The 19290-nt window shown below is 35.0% G+C and overlaps 1 protein-coding gene across 1 annotated transcript in view; it reads left to right on the forward strand.

Moving 5' to 3' along the window:
• GPC6 (glypican 6) overlaps positions 1-19290 on the forward strand; it is a 1102936-nt gene that overhangs the window by 741639 nt on the left and 342007 nt on the right. The window contains exon 4 of the mRNA XM_019666367.1: positions 14948-15113. Coding sequence (XP_019521912.1) covers positions 14948-15113 — 166 coding nt within the window. The remainder of the gene's footprint in view (positions 1-14947; positions 15114-19290) is intronic.

The following is a 19290-nucleotide window of genomic DNA, read 5'->3' on the forward strand; positions in this document are numbered from 1 at the left end:
CTGTTAGATGTTTATGTTGGCAATGACATGCAAATTATGTAACATTAGTGGTTAAGCACAGCAAACTCCTTGGGAACACTCATATATATATATATATATATATAGATAGATAGATAGATAGATAGATAGATAGATAGATAGATATAGATATAGATATAGATATATACAGATATATATGTATTATATATGTATACATATATATATATACGTATACATATATATGTATATATATATTATGTGCAGGACCTAGGACAATGTGAGAAATATCCCTAGAGCTCAGAGAAATTGTACTCAATATTTTCATTTCAGCTTTGACCTAGAATTTAATCATGCTTTAATAAAATTCTCTTTAAATATAGGAACTAATGGTGGATGATATTTCTAGAACTTGCACCATGAATTGAAATAATGTGACTCTAATAGAACTTTCTATTATAAAATGGTATTATAGGCCAAATACCCCTAACAAGGACTCAGTGGCTATAATAGAAATGAATTAAAGCATCATCTCTTAAACACCCACAAATGGCACTAAACTTTTCAAAATGCATATAAAATCACCAATATAATAATCAATTACATGAAATTATATTTATTGCTAAATTATCATAATAGGCAATGCAGCATTATTTAACTTCTACACAATGCCTTTCTTTTTCACTAAAACTTGACAGGAAGGACAGGCTCATCAGGTCCATGAAATTGGGAGGGCATCTTTGGGGGAAAAATTGTAGGAATATTGGATTAAATGACTGGAAAAAACTTAGTTATTTCTGCAGACATTTTATCATTCTTTTTCACTATATAGTTATCACTATAAAGTACTATTGCTTATTTTTATATCAAATATTCCATTATTTACATATTAATTTCATCCTTCACAGCTAATTTTTCAGACTGAAGAACTATTTAAGTAGTGCTGCATTATTTGGGGAGCAACTTTTTAAACAGCCTTGACACAAGAAAATTAGAAACGTTGTTTTGTATCACTCTTCTACAAATTCTCCCATAATTCATTTGATGGAAATTTGCTTTCATTGGTATATTCTCCTGTCCTTCCCCCATACTCAGAACTCTTGGAAATATCTAAAATACTGAAAGGCATGATACCCTTTATAGGATCTTAATCAAGTTGTTCTTAGAAGATGTTTATTTAAAATAAAAATGACAGAAACATTAAATCAGTTAATAATCCAAGGTTGCTGAATTTTCCATATTCCTAATTTTCCACATTGTGCTTCTGCTGTTCTCCTGAGAGTTTCTTATGGCTAGCTTCCCACTGGCCATCTTAGGTGAAATCAGGGTCTTCACTAACTCTGTTTCTTGGCCATTTGTTTGAACCCCACGAAATTCTCACCTGTATTTTTTGGGGGGAGTTTCAGGGGGGGGTGGGCGGGGGTTGTTTGTTTGTTTGTTTGTTTGTTTGTTTATTTGTTTTCTCAGCTGTGGATCTTGCTTCCCAGTAACTTTAAAGTCCATCATTCATTTTCATTACAACACCTCAAGTAGTGCCATTACATGCTGATGCTTCTTAAATATTTATTGAATGAACTTAAGAATGAATTCATTCATAACCTGGCATTTCATAGCCTTCCAAAAGTTTCTTCAGAAAAGAAACTTTTTTTCTTGGTGCAATGCTCTTTTCTCCTCTCAAACACCACCATCTTAGCTTTTTTTTTTGTCTCTTATTACACGTTGTTTTTTGGTTTTGGGGGTTGTTTTTTGTTTGTTTGTTTGTTTGTTTGTTTTAGTTTTGTTTGTTTGTTTGTTTTAAAGCATAGAATCACGACTGGACTGCCCTGGAGGATCTCTTCCTAATCAGATTTCCCCATGTGCATAGAAGTTTCCAAGTAATGTTCTCTTCTTTGCTGATGACAGTCCATGGCTCAGTTGTCAGTCAACTGATTAGAGCACAGCCAAACTGGGGTTGTGTAATCTCCCCTGAACTGATGTTGCCGTTGTTTCCTTTCTTCTAACTTAGGACTGTTTCAGAAAAGGTCCATGCTGGTACTTTGCAGGATGAAGTGAAGAATGGGGATTTTCCATGGAAACACACTGATGCTTGAGTCAGGGAATTCTTATCTAGGGCTCATCGGGAACTAGAATAACTAATTCTCATTAGAATGACAGGAAGGCATATTGGTGTTCATGGGGAACTGTTGGTAGATAGCAATATATCAATAGATGATAGATAAAGTTAACATAAATTTCACATCCATGTGTTCTGCATCAGAAAATACAAAACACCAAAATAAGTTTGGCTATTTTCCTGAGTTTATCACACATATTTTAATATTATTCACCTTCCACCATATGCCAGCTCCTTATACTAGGCTTTTAAAGTTAGACATGTTCCTGAGACAATGATCAATTTGGTTTTACACTCTTAATAATGTCACATCCCCTTACTTTAAAAGCAGATTGTGTGTATTCCAAAGGAGATACATTATAAATATGTTAGCACCAGTGTACAGAGACTAGAAATTCATAGCTTTTACCAAAGTGGATTATTACATCAATGACTCATATTTAAAGTCACCATTAAAAGGTTTTTTCTAAATGAAGTAATATTTAAGCTATAATTTCTGGCAGAGGAAAACAACTATTCCCTGGTGAGATACTTAGGGATCTTATTTTACATTATATGTTCACATTTTGAAAATTTACATTTAGTAAAGTTAGTAATGTCAAGCAGACTGCCCAAATAAAAGTCAATATCACCAAGACCTCATAATGATAGAGCAAGATAAAATGGTGTTGTGCTGTATTGGGTAAACACATTAGAAAACCCTGTGAAATATGTGTTTAGTAGAAAGGGTGTTTCATTCTAATGGATGAAAAGTATACATTCTGTGTGTGTGTGTGTGTGTGTGTGTGTGTGTGTGTGTGTGTGTGTGTAATTTAAATGCTATTTGGAACTTCCAGTTTTCGAGAGAATAATGACATTTATTAATTTTTATGACAGTTTAATTTATGTTTTAAGGAATGAAACTAAATCTAGAAACTGGACTTACCTAATATTAAATTTGGGACATAATCTGACAAGCACTTAACACGACTAGCAAGAACTGACATAGATCTAACTTACTTTACTTTGCATGCCCTGGTTTTGTGCTGAAGTGTTTCACAGCATTGATGTTACTTAAACTTGACTTTGGAAATTCTGCAGTTATGGTTATTAGGTATACAAATTATGTCTATTTCTTTTCTCTCAGACCCAGGAAGCTCAGTCATCATTTCATGGCTTTCAAATGCTTCATAAGTCTCATGCTTTTCTGGAGAGGTTTCTAATTATGTATCTGCATTTTTTAAAAATAGGCTAAATTTTTATCACAGTGGTGCCATAAACATTTGTCAGTCGTGTAGGGAACATTTTTCCTTCAGGCTCTGATTTGTAATTCATAATTGTTTCCTGTCTTATCCAAATTTTCTCTCAATGGTACAAGATGGAGAGAAGATGGTTTCAGAGCATACACATGTTAATGATCATGTATATGCATCCAAACATTCAATCAACATCCAAAGGCTCAAAGGTTTTCTGTTTGCATGCACCAAATTCATCTCCACCAAGCCACCATTAAGCAACAGTGGAAATAATACGTGACTTTTCCAGAGAAAATTTTATAATATCATCCAGATCACACACATCAAACTAATGTTGGCATCATGTAATTCAAGGTTAATTTTATTTAACTATGTTTTTTGTATTATCACATGGCTAAATATACCCTCTGATTTGTGATTAGAATTGTGTCTGTAGAATCCAAAACACTAATTCGAAAAGATATATGCACCCTTATGGTCATTGCAGCACTATTTACAAAAGCCAACCTATGGAAGCAACGCAAGGGCCCATCATAGATGCTGAAAAAAGCAATGATTCACATCCCTGGTAGGATAGAGAGGACAGTGTGTGATTTCATCACGCTACTCAGGATGACATGCAATTTAAAACTTATGATAAAGAAGATGTGTTACATATATACCATGGAGTATTGCTAAGCCATAAAAAAGAAGGAAATCTTACCATTTGTGACAACATAGGTGGAACCTAGAGGGTATTACGCTAAGTGAAATAAGTCAGGCTGAGAAAGAAATACCATATGATCTCACTTATATGTGGAATCTAAAGAATAAAATAAATGAACAAACAAAGCAGAAACAGACTCACAGATGCAGAGAACAAACTGATGGTTGCCAGAAGGGAGAGGAGTTGGGGAGCTGGGTGGAAAAGGTAAAGGGATTAAGAAATGAAAACTGGTAGTTAAAAATAATCATGGGGATGTAAGTACAGCATAGAGAATATAGTCAATAATGTTTCAACAACTATGCTCAGTGCCAGGTGGGTACTAGACTAAATCGGAGATCACTGCATAGAGTACATAAATGTCTAACCGCCATGCTATACACCTGAAGCTAATATAAAATAATATTGAATGTCAACTGTAACTGAAAAAAATAATAATAACAAATATATATTTTAAAAAAGAATTGTGTCTCTACGTCTGAAATGTCTTTAAAACTTACAAATATGGTAGCAGGAATTTATTTGAGGTACTTTCTATCCCCCTTTTTAAATAGCGTTATTGAGATATAATTTACATACCATAAAGTTCACTCATTTACATTGTGGATTTAATAATACTTTATATATTTAAATGCAGTGATGAACAACATTTATTGTGTCTATCATCTAATTTTAGAATATTTCATCACACAAAAAGAAAATGTGTACTTGTTAGCAGCCATTGTCCATCCCTACCCCTGTATCTCCCACTCCCTCTCCCCAGCTCCCGACTACCACTAACCTACTTTCTGTCTTTATGGATTTGTCTTTTCTGGACTAAATGGATTCATACAATGCATGGTCATCTATAACGGGCTTCTGTCATATGAACTTGTCACCATGAGCTTACACTGGCAGCACTGTACATACAGCTTGGTAAGGTTTCATAACCTTGGTCTATCAGTGTCCCACAGATCTGTTCATGTCGACGTGTGGCAATGTCTTGCTGAGTGGCGTTCATTATTGTTGTGCGTTTTTGTGTGCCGCCGTGAGAATGTCTGAGCTTGAATTAGAGCAATGAACAAACATGAAATTTCTTATTAAACTTGGCAAGAATGGAAGTGAAATCAGGGGCACATTAGTCCAAGTTTATGGGGATAATGCATGAAGAAAACGGCAGTGTACAAATGGATTAAATGTTTTCCTGAAGAGAGGGAACACATCACTGATGAAGAGAGGTCAGGACGACCAGTAGTGAGCAGAACTGACAGAAATATTATAAAAATCCATCGAATTGTGTGTCAAAATTGTCAGCTGACTGTGAAAAGCATAGCAGACCAAGTAAACATGGACAGGGAAGCAAGAAAATCATAATTGAAAATCTTGGCACAAAAAAGGTGTGTGCAAAAATGGTCCCGAAGAAGCTCACCAATGAACAAAAGCAAAGGAAAGTCGAAGTTTGCCAGAACCTTTTGGAGAGGCAAGATGGTGTTTTGGGCTGTGTTATCACTAGACATGACACATGGATGTACCAATATGACCCTGAAACAAAGCATCAAAGTGTACGAGGGCAGACAATTAAGTTCACGAACTCATCCTAGAAAAAGTACTACATACCTTATTGCTGAATATCACTATGGTCACCTTTGAAGTACTCCCCTTGGGAAGCTATGCACTGACACCAGTGCATAGTCCACCCTTCAAAGCAATTTTGAAACTCTTTTTCTGGAATGGCCATCAGAGCTGTCATCGTATTACCCTTAATGTCCTGAATGTCATCAAAATGTCTTCCTTTCACTATTTCCTTTATTTGGGGTAAAGAAAGAAGTCATTGGGGGCCAGAGCTAGTGAGTAAGGAGGGTGTTCCAATACAGTTATTTGTTTACTGGCTAAAAACTCCCTCACAGACAATGCCATGTGAGCTGGTGCATTGTTGTAATGCAAAAGCCAAAAATTGTTGGCAAAACATTCAGATTGTTTCGTCTTTTTACACACAGCCTTTTCAGCACTTCCAAATAGTGAACTTAGTTAACTGTTTGTCCAGTTGGTACAAATTCATAATGAATAATCCCTCTGATATCAAAAAAGGTTAGCAACATTGTTGCAACAAGTTCACAAACTTAATTGTGTGATGTCATACACCTGGAATCATGCTTTATTTGTCCGTCTGTAACTAGTTTATTTCATCTAGCATAATGACCTCAGGGTATATCCATGTTGTCACATATTGCAGGATTTCCTTTTTTAAGGCTGAATAATATTCTATCATATGTATGCAATTATACCACATTTTCTTTATCTAGTCATCAATTAATGGACATTTAGGTTGTTTTCACCACTTGGTTATTGTAAATAATGTTGGAATGAACATGCGAGTACAAATATCTCTTCCAAAGCTTATTTTCAGTTCTTTGAGTAAATACCAAGAAATGAAATTGTTGGATAGTAGCAGTGCTTTTATTATTTTTGCTTTATAATAAGGTATAGTAAGTTTTGAAATCAGGAAATGTAAGTGCTCCAGATTTGTTCCCTTTTTAAAGATTATTTCGTCCCCTTGCAATTTCATATGAATTTGAGAATTGGTTTTTCCATTTCTGCAAGTAAAAACTATTAGAATTTAAATAAGGTTTGCTATGAATCTGTATATTACTTTGAATAGTATCACTACCTTAACAATATTAAGACTTCCAATACATGAAAATTTATTTAGGTATTCTTTAATTTGTTTTAGCAATGTTAGTATAAAATTTCATAATTTCCTTGGTTAAATTTATTCTTATGTATATTATTATTTTGGATACTCTTGTAAATGGAATGGCTTTCTTAATTTCCTTTTCAGAATGTTCATTGCTAGTGTATAGAAACTAAGTGGATTTTTGTGTGTTGATCTTAATACCCTGCAACTTTGATGAATTCATGTATTAGCTGTAGTAGAGTGTGTGTGTGTGTGTGTGTGTGTGTGTGTGCACGTGCTTTAGGATTTGCTATGTATAGGATCATGCCATCTGTGAATAGAGAGATAGCTTTACTTTTTCCTTTCAAACTTGGATACCTTTTATTTCTTTTTCTTGCCTAATGATTCTAGCTAGAATATTCAGTACAATCTTGAAGAGCACTGATGAAAGCAGGCCTCCTTGTTTTGTCCCTGATCTTAGGGGAAATTTTTCAGTCTTTCACCATTGAGTATGACGTCGGCTGTAGGTTTTTCACATATGCTCTTTATCATGGTTAGGAAGTTACCTTCTATTCTTAGTTTTCTCTATGTACATATCATGAAAGAGTGTTGGATTTTATCAAAAGTTATTTCTGAATCAATTAATATGAGCATGTCATTTCTGTTTCTTTGTTCTCTGAGTATTGATTAATTTTCTTATGTTGAACCACCCGTGCACTCTTGGGATAAATCCCACTTGGTTATGGTATCTAATGTTTTTAATATGCTGTTGGATTCAGTTTGCTAGTATTTTGTTGAAGATTTTCTTCCTCTACATTCATAAGAGGAATTTGTCTATAGTTGCTATAGTTTTCTTCTCTTATTGTGTCTTTGTCTGGCTTTGGAATCAGAAAATACTGGTCTATTAGAATGAGTTAGGAAATATTTCCTCATCATCTGTTTGTTTGGAACAATTTAAGAAGGATTTTTGTTAACTCTTTTTTTGTTGTTTTAATTATTTAAAAATGGGTAAAATAGAATCTACCAAGTGAAGCCATCTGGCCCTGGTTTTTTCTTTGTTGAAGGCTTTTGATTACAAATTCAATCTGTTTACTTATAGGTATATTCATATTACCTATTTTGTCATGATTCAATCTTGGTAGATTGTGTGTTTCCAGGAACTTGTCCATTTCATCAAGATTATCTAATTTGTTGGTATATATATTAGTCTTCTAAAGTTTCCATAACATATTACCACAAACTGAGTGATTTAAAACAAAAATTATTACCTAACAGTTCGGAGACTAGAAGTCCAAGATCAAGATGTCAGCAGAATTTATCCCTTCAGCCTTCTGGAGGCATGAGGGATAGACTATCTCATGCCTCTCTCCCAGCTTCTGGGAGAAGAAAGATCTCAAATCAATAACCTAGTTTTATACATTAAGAAACTAGAAAAAGAGAAGCAACTAAAACCAAAATTTGTAAAAAGAAGGAAATAATAAAAATTAAATGGAGATAAAAAAACTTTTTTTATATTGGCATCTATGGCTATCAGGTTTATTTATTTATTTTTTTGTTTTGTTTTTTTTGTTGTTGTTCTATTTTAATTTTCATTCATCTATGTATTTTTGAATTTCCCTAGGGATTTTTTTCTTTAACTTATTGATTGTATAGAGTATATGGTATAATTCCCACTTACTTGTGAATTTTCCAGTTTTCCTCCTGATATTGATTTCTAATTTCACTTCAACATGGTTCAGAGAAAATATGTAGTATGATGCCAATCTTATAAAGTATCTGGGGACTTGAGACTTAGCAATGCTTTTTTACTTAAATCTAGCATTCTCTTTCTTTACTAAGCACTCTCCTGGTTGTTGTAAGTTTTTTAAATTAGATTCCAGAGTTCTGAGAAGGTTGATTCTGTCCATTTCTTTTTTTTTTGCTAGATTAATGGTTGCTTCAGTGGAAGAAATGATTCCTGGCATTTCCTACTCCACCATGTCTCTAATGTCACTCATCTCCCATGCTTATCCTACAGACATCTGTTACATGGCTTTCTTCAGAAGCCATTTCTGTTAACACCCACTTCCCAATTCTGAGCTAAATGCCCTTTCATGGGTGTTCCTTACATTGCCCTTCCTTAAAACAAGTAATTTCTTCCATGAAACAATCTGGAAATGAATGTATTCCAGAGCCTCCCAGTGCTGATCCAGGGTCTCTTTATCTATCCCCATAAATGTTGGATGAATGAAAGTTGCATGAGTGAACAAAGAAGAAAAACAATTTAAAGTCTCATGAACTTACTACAAAGCCTATTTACAGGTTACTGATTGTTAAAGAATTACAACTAAAATTACTTAACAGGAAGCTATGTTGAATGTAATTTAATCATTCTTGAAGGATTCAAAAGACACTTCAGAATCTGGTGATATATTGAGATGATGAGTACAAACATATCATTTAATATGGTTACAGATTAGGAGCTGGAGGATGGCATCAAGTCTGACTCAAAAAAACACATTTTGAATTCATATTAGTTAAAGAATTCACTTACATTAACTAGTATTTTGGGAGCTGAAGACAGATGTTTATTAATTTGGCTATGATTTTCATAGAAATAAGCATTTGCTAGGTATATGTTCACCATGTATAAATATAGATTTATAACTTTCACATGTTTTCTTTTTAAAAATGTTTTAAGAGACAGTCTTATTTTACATTGGCTACTATTAGGAATTTCCATGTGAGTACAAATGCATGAATGTTGGTCCAGATACAGGAGGCTTAAGTATATTAAAGACGTGCAATAAATTGCTATTATTATATGGCTAGGTTAATGGTATGCTATGCCTCAAATCACATTTAGGAAACAAGAATTTTTTGCTGTAACATCCTGACACACATGGCTGGCCAGGTAGATACATCTTAGTACTATATCACAATACAGCTTTATTAAGGGCTTTTTTTTTCTATTCCCTGCTCTGTTTCAATGTATTTTGCTTTAACCTTTCAAAAAAGAAACACAAACAACAGCAAAACCTCACAAGGTTACAAACTAAGAGCTCAATTATTTTTATGTTATTTTATTTATTTTTCAGTTGTTTTGCAAGGAAACTTAGTTGTAAATTCTATTATTATTCCTCAACTTGTATTATTATTTGTCACAACTAGTTAATTATAACATCAACTATAAAATGATAATTTATAAGTCATTCATTACATACAAATAGCATCAAAAGTAGTGAAGAGGACTAAACCCAAGATGCAAAGATTTTATGTTGAAATCTTACTTGATTAACTCACAAACTTGTATCTGTTTTTCCAAAGTAGGATAATGGAATAGCAACCATTGATTATTTTCTTTTCTCCCCATAATGCTGTGAATTCTTGGCAAAGGATTACTACTGGTGAAGGACAACATGTAAAAGTTAGGTGAGAGCACAAACAAGTACAAAAAAAGAATGTCAATTTCAACTTACTCATTTTTCACTTACAAAACACTGTTTTATTCATGCCAAGTGGATATCACTTTTATAAACATCTCAACTTACTCTTTTACTTATTTCCCAGTATACTTTGAATATCTAGGAAGCTACAGCCTTTTTGTGTAAATAATCAAAAATCCATATCACCAACTTAAAAAAAACTCAACATTTTGTTTTTCAAGGTGGATTGTATTCTTTATTGTTGTTAAATGAACAGTAGGAATTTTTTTCCCTAATATTCCACAAAAATGTATACATTTGTGGTACTATGTATTTGAGAATTATTTTATTCTAAGTTTTAAATGTGACATTTTAAAACTCCTTTGCTTATTTTGGATTTGCCAAATGTATAGAATTATCTACTATTTCAAAATTATTTTTTTAATGTTGCATATTTTCCAGAGATTAGTTGGTTAATGAACTTGAATCTGATGCTTTTAGGAAACCATTGAGGCTAGACTACAGGTATAGATATCATTCACATAAAACTCAGTATAAATTTAAAAGTAGATATTATAATATACTTATTAAAATGACTAAAATAAAAAACAGTGATATGACCAAATACTGGCAAGGATATGAGGAAAGCTGCATCTATCACACATTGCTGATGGAAATGTAAAGTACTACAACCCATCTGGAATAGTTCAGCAAGTTCTTAGAAAACGAAATGCACCAAACTTTTGACTTATCAAATGTACTCCTGAGCATTTGTCACAGATAAATAAAGACTTATGTTCATGCACAAACCTGTACATGAATGCTCATAGAAGCTTGATTTCTAGTAGTAAAGTACTGGGAACAACCCAGACATCCTTCAGTGAGTGAATAGTTGAACAAATTCTGTTATAGCCAAACATTGGAATACTACTCAGCATTAAAAAAGGAATGAACCATTAATACATGTAACAACTTAGATAGACATTAGGACATCACGCCCAATTAAAAAAAAAGTGAAGCTCAAAAGGTTACATATTATATGATTCCATTTAAATAGCATTCTTGAAATAATAAAATTATAGAAATGAAAAGAGACCAGTGGCAATAGATGTGACAGGGATGGGGGCTGGGGTGAAGATGGAACACAAGAGGGTCCTTTTCTGGAGATGGAAAAGTTCTGTATGTTGATTGTGGTGGCATTACACAGACATATCCATGAGATAAAATTGCACAGAAGTATACATACGCATTCACCAAGGAGAACGGGAAGACAAAAATCATGAAAATGGAATAAGGTCTATAAACTGGTTAACAGGAATGTACCAACATCAGTTTCCTCATTGTGATATTGTACTACAGCTATATGAGACATTCCCATGGGGGGATGATGACTAAAGGGCACCCAGGACTCTACTGTTTAGCAACTTTTGTGAGTCTGTATTGATTTTGAAATAAGATTTTTTAAAGTAGTTATCACGGGCCGGCCCAGTGGCGCGTTGGTTAAGAGCTGGCTTGGGACGCCAGCTCTGAGCAGCAGGGCCCTGGTTAAGATCCCACATGTGGGCCAGTGATGCTGTGCCCTCTACAGCTAAGATGGTGAACAACAGCTCGACCTGGAGCCGGGCTGCCCTGAGTCACCAGCGATGGAGAAGGCTGCAGCCCCTGCTGCGGTGGGCTGTCATAATCTACAGTGAGTGGCGGGCAGCCAACGTGAGCGGCTGGCAGCCAGCGAGAGCTGCCAAGAGCTGCCTTGAGCGGCGGTCCAATGGCCGGAGACTGATCTGCCTCAGCTGGGAAGAGCGCAACAATAATACAACATGGGCCAGTGAAGCGACGTCCTCCACAACTAGACTGATGAACAAAAGGACAGCAGCTTGTCTGTTCCCCTTCCCCGAGTCCCAAATAAAAAATCTTAAAAAAAGAATAAATAAATAAATAAATAAATAAATAAATAAATAAATAAAGTAGGTATCACATGATTCTAAAACACTATTAAACATTTAAAAAGAGAAATACCCCTTCACACAATTGGCATTTAAAACAACCTTCTTTTCAGAGGCTTACTTCAAAAAAAGCCTTCAGTTTAAAGTGATGATTTTTTTTTTCAATTCAGGCATGCAGTTGTGTCAATTCAAAAAATATGGTCTGTGAACATGAAAGCTTCAACTTTGATCCTCCACTTTCCATTTTCTTCTTCAAATGCCCTTTATTTGATCAGGAAGGATGTCATTTCCAAAAGTACTAAGACAGCCACATTTAACTTGAACAACATTGTTCTTTTAGGTTATTAAGGCTGTTCAATTTTCTCTGTTGGTGGCTACACTGATTGGGGACTCTTCTTAAATGTCATACTGAGAAAATTGTACTGGTTCCAACACAATAAAAAAAAAAATTAAAGCAAAGCTTTGGAACTAATGCAATCAATAACCTTAGAAAACAAAGTTAAGAAGCAACAGTTGAATGCTAGATGTATGAAACTATTATGTTCTTTTCTTCTTTGAATATCAATATGGCCAAGAAATTGGGAAACACAATAGAGAGTTCAATTCAAAAAGCACTTATTGAGTACCTAAATCATAATCACAGCCCCTTATAATGATGGGCCTGTTTTTCAGAGTGGTGTAGCTTATAGTGATAAAAAAGAGTCCACAATGTCCAAAAGATCTCAAATGTGCATCCCCAATATTTACAAATGTTCCAGATTTTATACCAACACACTTAGAGAGAAAAAGGAAGAAATTGCTTAGTTAGTTTGGGTGAACATTGGGTGGGTCTCTGGAGAAATACATCAGGGTCAGGAGAGAAATTGCAAGGCTATGGAAAACAAAATACTATGGACAAAGGTTTGTAGAACTGCAACCATGCCAAATAAGTAAAATGTATAAGAATTTGAAATTGGACATTGATTCTGTTTGGAGAATACAGAATATTTTTCTGTATTTTCTGTGAATGGCTTGGGCTACATGTATATGTGGATAAAATAAAATTTTAAAACGATACTGCTCAATTGTGGATAAAATTTGTCATTTCCTGCAAAACAGCTCATCTGGAGAAAATGATGTGGTGGCACTAATGTGTGCTCAAAAGAGAAGTCACTAGACTCCTCACTTTTGTATTCCCTTTTTGTTTTCTTGCTGGAAAATAAGTTTTATAATTAATGGATACAAAAGCATTCTCTGAATATCTTTATAAAGAAAGGCCAATTATACGTCACCTTACATATTTGATTTGGAGTACTTAATGACCTAACTTTCTGTTGTTGATCATGTTAATTCTATTTTATTAAAGCCAACATTAAATTACCAGAAAAAGTAAAAATAAAAAGAATATTAACAATGAAATGCATGAAAAATAAAGGTGGATTAATGGGTGGATTGGAGGATGGATGGATGGATGTGTGAAAAAGCAAGCGTAGGAAAATGTTAAATGTAGAATCTAGGAGTGGGAAAATGGGTGTTCACTATGAAAATCTTTGAACTTTTCTGTATGTTTGAAAGTTTTTGTAAAATTCTGGGAAAAAGAAAAGCCAACAACCAGAAGGACAGCTATAAATTTCAGTGCCTAAACAAATAAATAGACAGCTTTATTTCCTAAAATATTATATTAGGGATATTGTCAGTATAAAACATAAAGTTAAGAAAATGTTACAAAAATTAAAGACTTGCATCAAAAACTTCAAATGTAGTTTCTAGGTAAAGGATAAAAGTGACAGAGATCAACCGTAGCTGCAGGTGTCTGTTTATGTGGAAACAACCTTTATTGACCCACCTTTATATTGGTGTTATACTCTGTCAGTATCGGCATGTTCTGGACATGGAAATGGCACCTGTGGATCCAGGCCTATCTGATGAGACTATAGCACTCCAAGAGGTAAAGATGATACAACTTAGAAGCTTGTCCCCAGATCTAGAACACAAGAATGGCAGCATATAGTTACTTAACTAATATACAAAACTTATATGGCACCAACCTAATAAATATGACAATAATGTTTGTGTCTAGTCATGAAAAAGAGCTCTCTATATTTTTATTGCTGCGGTTGTTGCATATTGTTTTGAATATTTCTTGCGCTTGAAGTCAAATTAGAATTTTCAATAAGCCTAACAAAGGTGGTATTGGTTTAGAATAGATTAACTTTGGAAGGAGCAGGCTTCTTTCCATATGTAAGGCAAATAGCACTTCATTGTCAGTTGATTATCAGCTCTTCTGAATTACCGCAAGGATTGCTCCTCACTTTCAACGCTGGGTCCATTTTCCATGGAGTTCCAGAACTGTATAGCTTCAGATACCTGGAGACAGTCCCTTAGCAGTTGCATTGCTTCTGAGCAGGCCTGGATCTCAGAAATCCCAGACAAGTTGATATTGATCCTTTTTAAAAAGTTATGTACAAAGGAAGTATATCTGCCAACTTCCTTTAGAAGCAAGGTCAAATAACCAGTTGGAAATTTTTCTAAAGGTGTCACATTAAACTTTAATAATACCTACATTTTCATGGGGCTTTTAACTTTGCAAATTGCTTTCACGTGCATTATCTCATTTCACGTTCTATTGCAATGAAAGAGTATCTAAGTTTAAGGGCTGAATTACAGTGATATAGATATCAAAATGTTTGACATTTCAAGAAAATTGATTATTGCTATGCCAAAGAGAAGTATTTAACAAGAAATGACTGGCTTCAAGATCCAGTATTACAAGGGGTTGAGATGTTGATGTTTCCTTTAACCTTCTGCTCTACTGCTGGAGGTTTATCAGAACCATTTCACCTCTTTTTTTCTTTAAGGAGAAAATGAGTTACATCTTTTGTCTCTCTTCCATCCTTCTTATTTCTGATTGTCTTTCTTTCTTTCTTTAATAAATCGACAGGTCAGCCCAACCCCAGGGTGCATCCGTGCTCTCATGAAGATGCTGTACTGCCCATACTGTCGAGGACTACCCTCCGTGAGACCTTGCAATAACTACTGCCTCAACGTTATGAAGGGCTGTCTGGCAAATCAGGCTGATCTCGACACAGAGTGGAATTTGTTTATAGGTAAGGAGCATTTACACTGATCCAGGAGCAGGCATTTGGGAACAGCAAGTGTTCATGATGTCTGATGGCAGGTTTAAAATTGTGATGACTTGTAGAAAATAAGGCGATTAAAACACACACATACACACACACACACACACACACACACACGCACACACACACACAAGCGTCTAGCAAATTATAAACGTTATTTGCACTTCTTGTTTTAGTCTGAAACATAAGACTTCCTTCAGTATTGTGAAGGACAGTCTTGTTGAAGGTTGACAAGCCAGCTGTATGGAGTTAGCTGATCTCTCTGACGAACTTAAAAGTAGTGTGTGTTGAATTTCTGTGAGTTCCTGTGAGAAGGTGCAAGTTAGAAAAGATTCTTGAAAAAGAAATCCACAGTACTGTCTTTTTTGATTTGTATTGCCTCAACAGAATCACGGACACATTGATATTGTAACCCAACAGGAAGAGAGTTTGTCCCCACCACACATACAGCAAAGTAGAAAAATTAGAATTGTTTTATTTGCATAGTGCTAGGCAAGAAGAAGGGGAAGCTTGTGACACTTAAAATCCAAACTACCCATTGGCTTATAATGGGAAGGTTTTAAGGAGTTATCAGAACAGATACGCGGAAGCGCTAGTGGGGTAAGTTTTAATCGGCGGACCTTGGAACTTGGCCATTTATGGTGAGGGGCTACAGCACCAGATCTTCCTGGACAACAGACCTTCGGTTTCTGAAAAGGTAGGTATTCATGTTCCGCTCCTGTCTGATCCTTTGGTTCCGTAGGGAGGGGCGAGACTTTGGTCCTGGGTGCCGATGGAGGACTGGGGTGGGGCACATGCGCAGCACTGTCTCTATAAAATCACTCAAGGATTGTATTAATTCGCCTATCTGCCTTAAGAGAGCAGAACCAGTTTTAAGCTGCTCAATGTGATTTGTGTGCTATTTCAATATTAGTAAACAACTCCTTCCTTAAATATCTATGATGTAACTAGCTCAGTGTTTTTGCTAAAATATGCAAATTTTCTTCCTCATTCTGTGGAAAAGAATGCTTCAAGGGTGCAAGCATGAATCAGTCTGCCAGTCTTTAGAATGTGGGAGGAAAGGGGGTGAGGAAGATTCAGGGAAGGTCTGTGAATCATAGCTCAGGCCTTAAGTTGCAGAAATCACTCAGGGGGTTACACTGCAAAAAGATATTTCCCAAATAGCTATCCAAGGATAAAAGGACAAGCTTCTCCCAGAAAAATACACAGGCCTTGAAAGAGTAAATGAATTTTCTCCACCCTCTGTCAAATGGCCTTCAAATAAAAGTACTTGCAATTGCATTTACTGCAATTGCATAGTGACAAGCAGAGTGGTGCAAATAACAGTTGTAATCATCAGTCTCAGAGGGCCTTCATCATTTATGCAAACCTTTAAAATCAGGGTGCATGAGTAGTCTTCTGACATCTAAAGTTTGAGTAGGATAGGAAAAAGATCTAAGATGTGTTGGAATATAGAGAAACCTAAGCCCACTGTGTGACAATGTGCTTCTAGATTATAGCTTTGGCAATAAAACCCACGGGCTAACATATTATCATGCTTAGGAAGCCCAAATAAAAATGGTTTTGAAGTTTTAAAGAAAAAATTTCAAGTGGGTAGATTCAAATGTAACAAAATTTCAGAAATCATTTCAGATAAAATAAATTGAAATATGATTCTGTCTCCTTTCGGTGGGAGGACAAAATCTGTTTGTATGCTCTTGGGTTATTTCATTTGCAAAATGAGGGGGGTTTAAAAAAGTTAAGCATTAAGGGATACTTCTAACTCCAAACCAATATTTTTTGCTAAAATTTTGGAGGGGGACATGAATTTAAAAAGTAATCAGAATAAACTCGATCTTCTAAAATACACATTTAGATTAATTTTGGAAAATACATTTTACCCAAATAATGCTAATAAAAGTGTACTCTCATCAAGAAATCTAAAAACATTTGCATATTTTAAAAAACAGATTAAACCTCATAGCATCACTTTTGAGGCATAAAGACTATTCTCACTTTTTAGTTGAAACTGCTCTAATTCAGAGCAGAGTTAAATTATCTTTGGTCAGCCTATAACTTATTGATGAAAGTAGACATGTGGATTTTGATACTAAGAGCAGGACATAATTAAAAATGAGAATACGGGCTTTTAAACTTCTATGAACAACAATAACTTCTTAATTGGCTTTTTTTTCTCTCAGTGCTGGTTGGCTATTTTGATGTAAAACAAATCCTTATACTTTCAATCAGTTGAGTTTCTTAGGTGCCAATTTGATGTGAAATTAAAAGTCTGGAAAATAATGTGATTAAAAAATAGAAGTTGAGCACAGTAAGTGTTGGAAGTATTTTAATGAAAAGGAAACCCGGTGGTTAGTCCTACAATATATTTCATACCCATTGTTCCTCTATCTCATGTTTTTATTAATGTTAGAGATCTCTGAGAAGATCCTTCCAATCATAATTCTTTGGGTTTTGCCATGGCACTGAGAATTGATCACCAACATAGATTATGGAGTAAAATATGTTCTTGCTAATATGTGTCCCAATGTAAAGTGTTAGTTCACAAATTTATCACATTAGTTAGTCAAATATGCTAAGTCCATTTTTTACACATATACATCCAGGATGGCAGTGTTACAATGTTCATGAATGCAGTATCAAAGATCAGTAAGGAACTCAGTAATCCAACAAAAATTATACAGAGGGTGCCAAAAAATGTATACAGATTTTAAGAAAGGAAAAAAACTGTATTAAAATTGTAATACTCAATATATACTGATAACAAAAGATGAATACAAGTCATGTGTATACATTTTTTGGGCACCCCCAGATATATAATCACCCTCTCTTTAGTTAGCACCTGTAGCTCATCACTCTTGGGCTTCTAGAATCTTTTCATCAAACCTTATTCTCTTGTTGCTGTCAGTTACATGAGTCATCTCTAGCTGCTGCATTAATGTCCCGGTTTATGCATTTTATAGTTTATTTTACTTTATTTTGTTTTTTATGTTCTCATCTAAAATGTTAACAGCACCATGCAATCAGCTGTCAATAAAAACAAGAATCGAGTTGATGGCACATTCCCATGATCTTTACAATGCCACCAATTAAATGCAAGTGATTTGTAACTGTTAAGAATTCAGCTGGTGTCTGGATCATGTCAAAAGAAAGACAATTCACTGATAGAATAAAATGCTGTAAGTGCTCAAGGAAAAACCTCAGGGGTATTCCATTCACTTCGGAGATTCTGTAAGGTTCTTTAATCCTAGAAAAAAAAAATCAGGAATCTATGTGGGGTGCATTTTCACAGTCCTCCTTTAGGAAATTTAACTCCACGCCCTGCGCACAGATAATACTCAAAAAAGTCTTATTAATTAACTATTGCAGGAAAAAGGAGGAACTCTTCACTTTTTACCTAAAGAGGCTTCAAAACAAAACAAAAAAAGTTGCTGACAATGAGGAAGATGCTTCTAGACCCATCTTGGAGTACTTGAAAAGCCTCAGTCCACCTCAGCTGGAAACTTTCAGCTGCTTTCTAGGAGCATGCAGGACTCCCCAATACAAAACACAGACCGGCTTCCACTTGCACTTCAACTCGCTGCCCTAAAAGAATGGGCATGCTGTGCTGCACCCTTCAGCTAGGCAGGACCCGAGGGAACAGGTTTTTAGCCTGTTCTCACTGTTAGAAACTGTAGTAGGAGAAAATGTAATTTGAGGCATTGGCTGTCTCTGCTTAGGCACTTACCCCAGGAGTTACTACTGTCTATTCATACACAACTTATTCCAGTCTAATTTTTTAATGTTGCCTGAATGCAAAAGGGTTTTTTTGAAAAATGTTTACGTAAATTAAAATTTCCTAGAGGGAAAGAGTTTGTGAGCAGAGTTCATTGTTTCAATAATATCCTGTGGTTATTTTGAGTGTTTGACACTTATGCCAACCCTCCTCAGATATGAATTGTTCTAGTTGACAAGGGGCCACATTGCAGATGACACCTAGTTCGTGAGCACCAATATTAAGACTGAAATTACACTTATATGGCTATAATAAATCTTGCTCCTACTTTAAAATCTAAGATGTGTGGAACAGCCTCCTTCAAACATCTGGGACTTTCTAAGACTTTACAGGCTGTGAGAACCAGTGAGTGAAAAAAAGGGGGCAGTGGGT

Source organism: Hipposideros armiger, unplaced genomic scaffold (genome assembly GCF_001890085.2).
Source record: "Hipposideros armiger isolate ML-2016 unplaced genomic scaffold, ASM189008v1 scaffold_468, whole genome shotgun sequence".
NCBI classification, from domain to species: domain Eukaryota; kingdom Metazoa; phylum Chordata; class Mammalia; order Chiroptera; family Hipposideridae; genus Hipposideros; species Hipposideros armiger.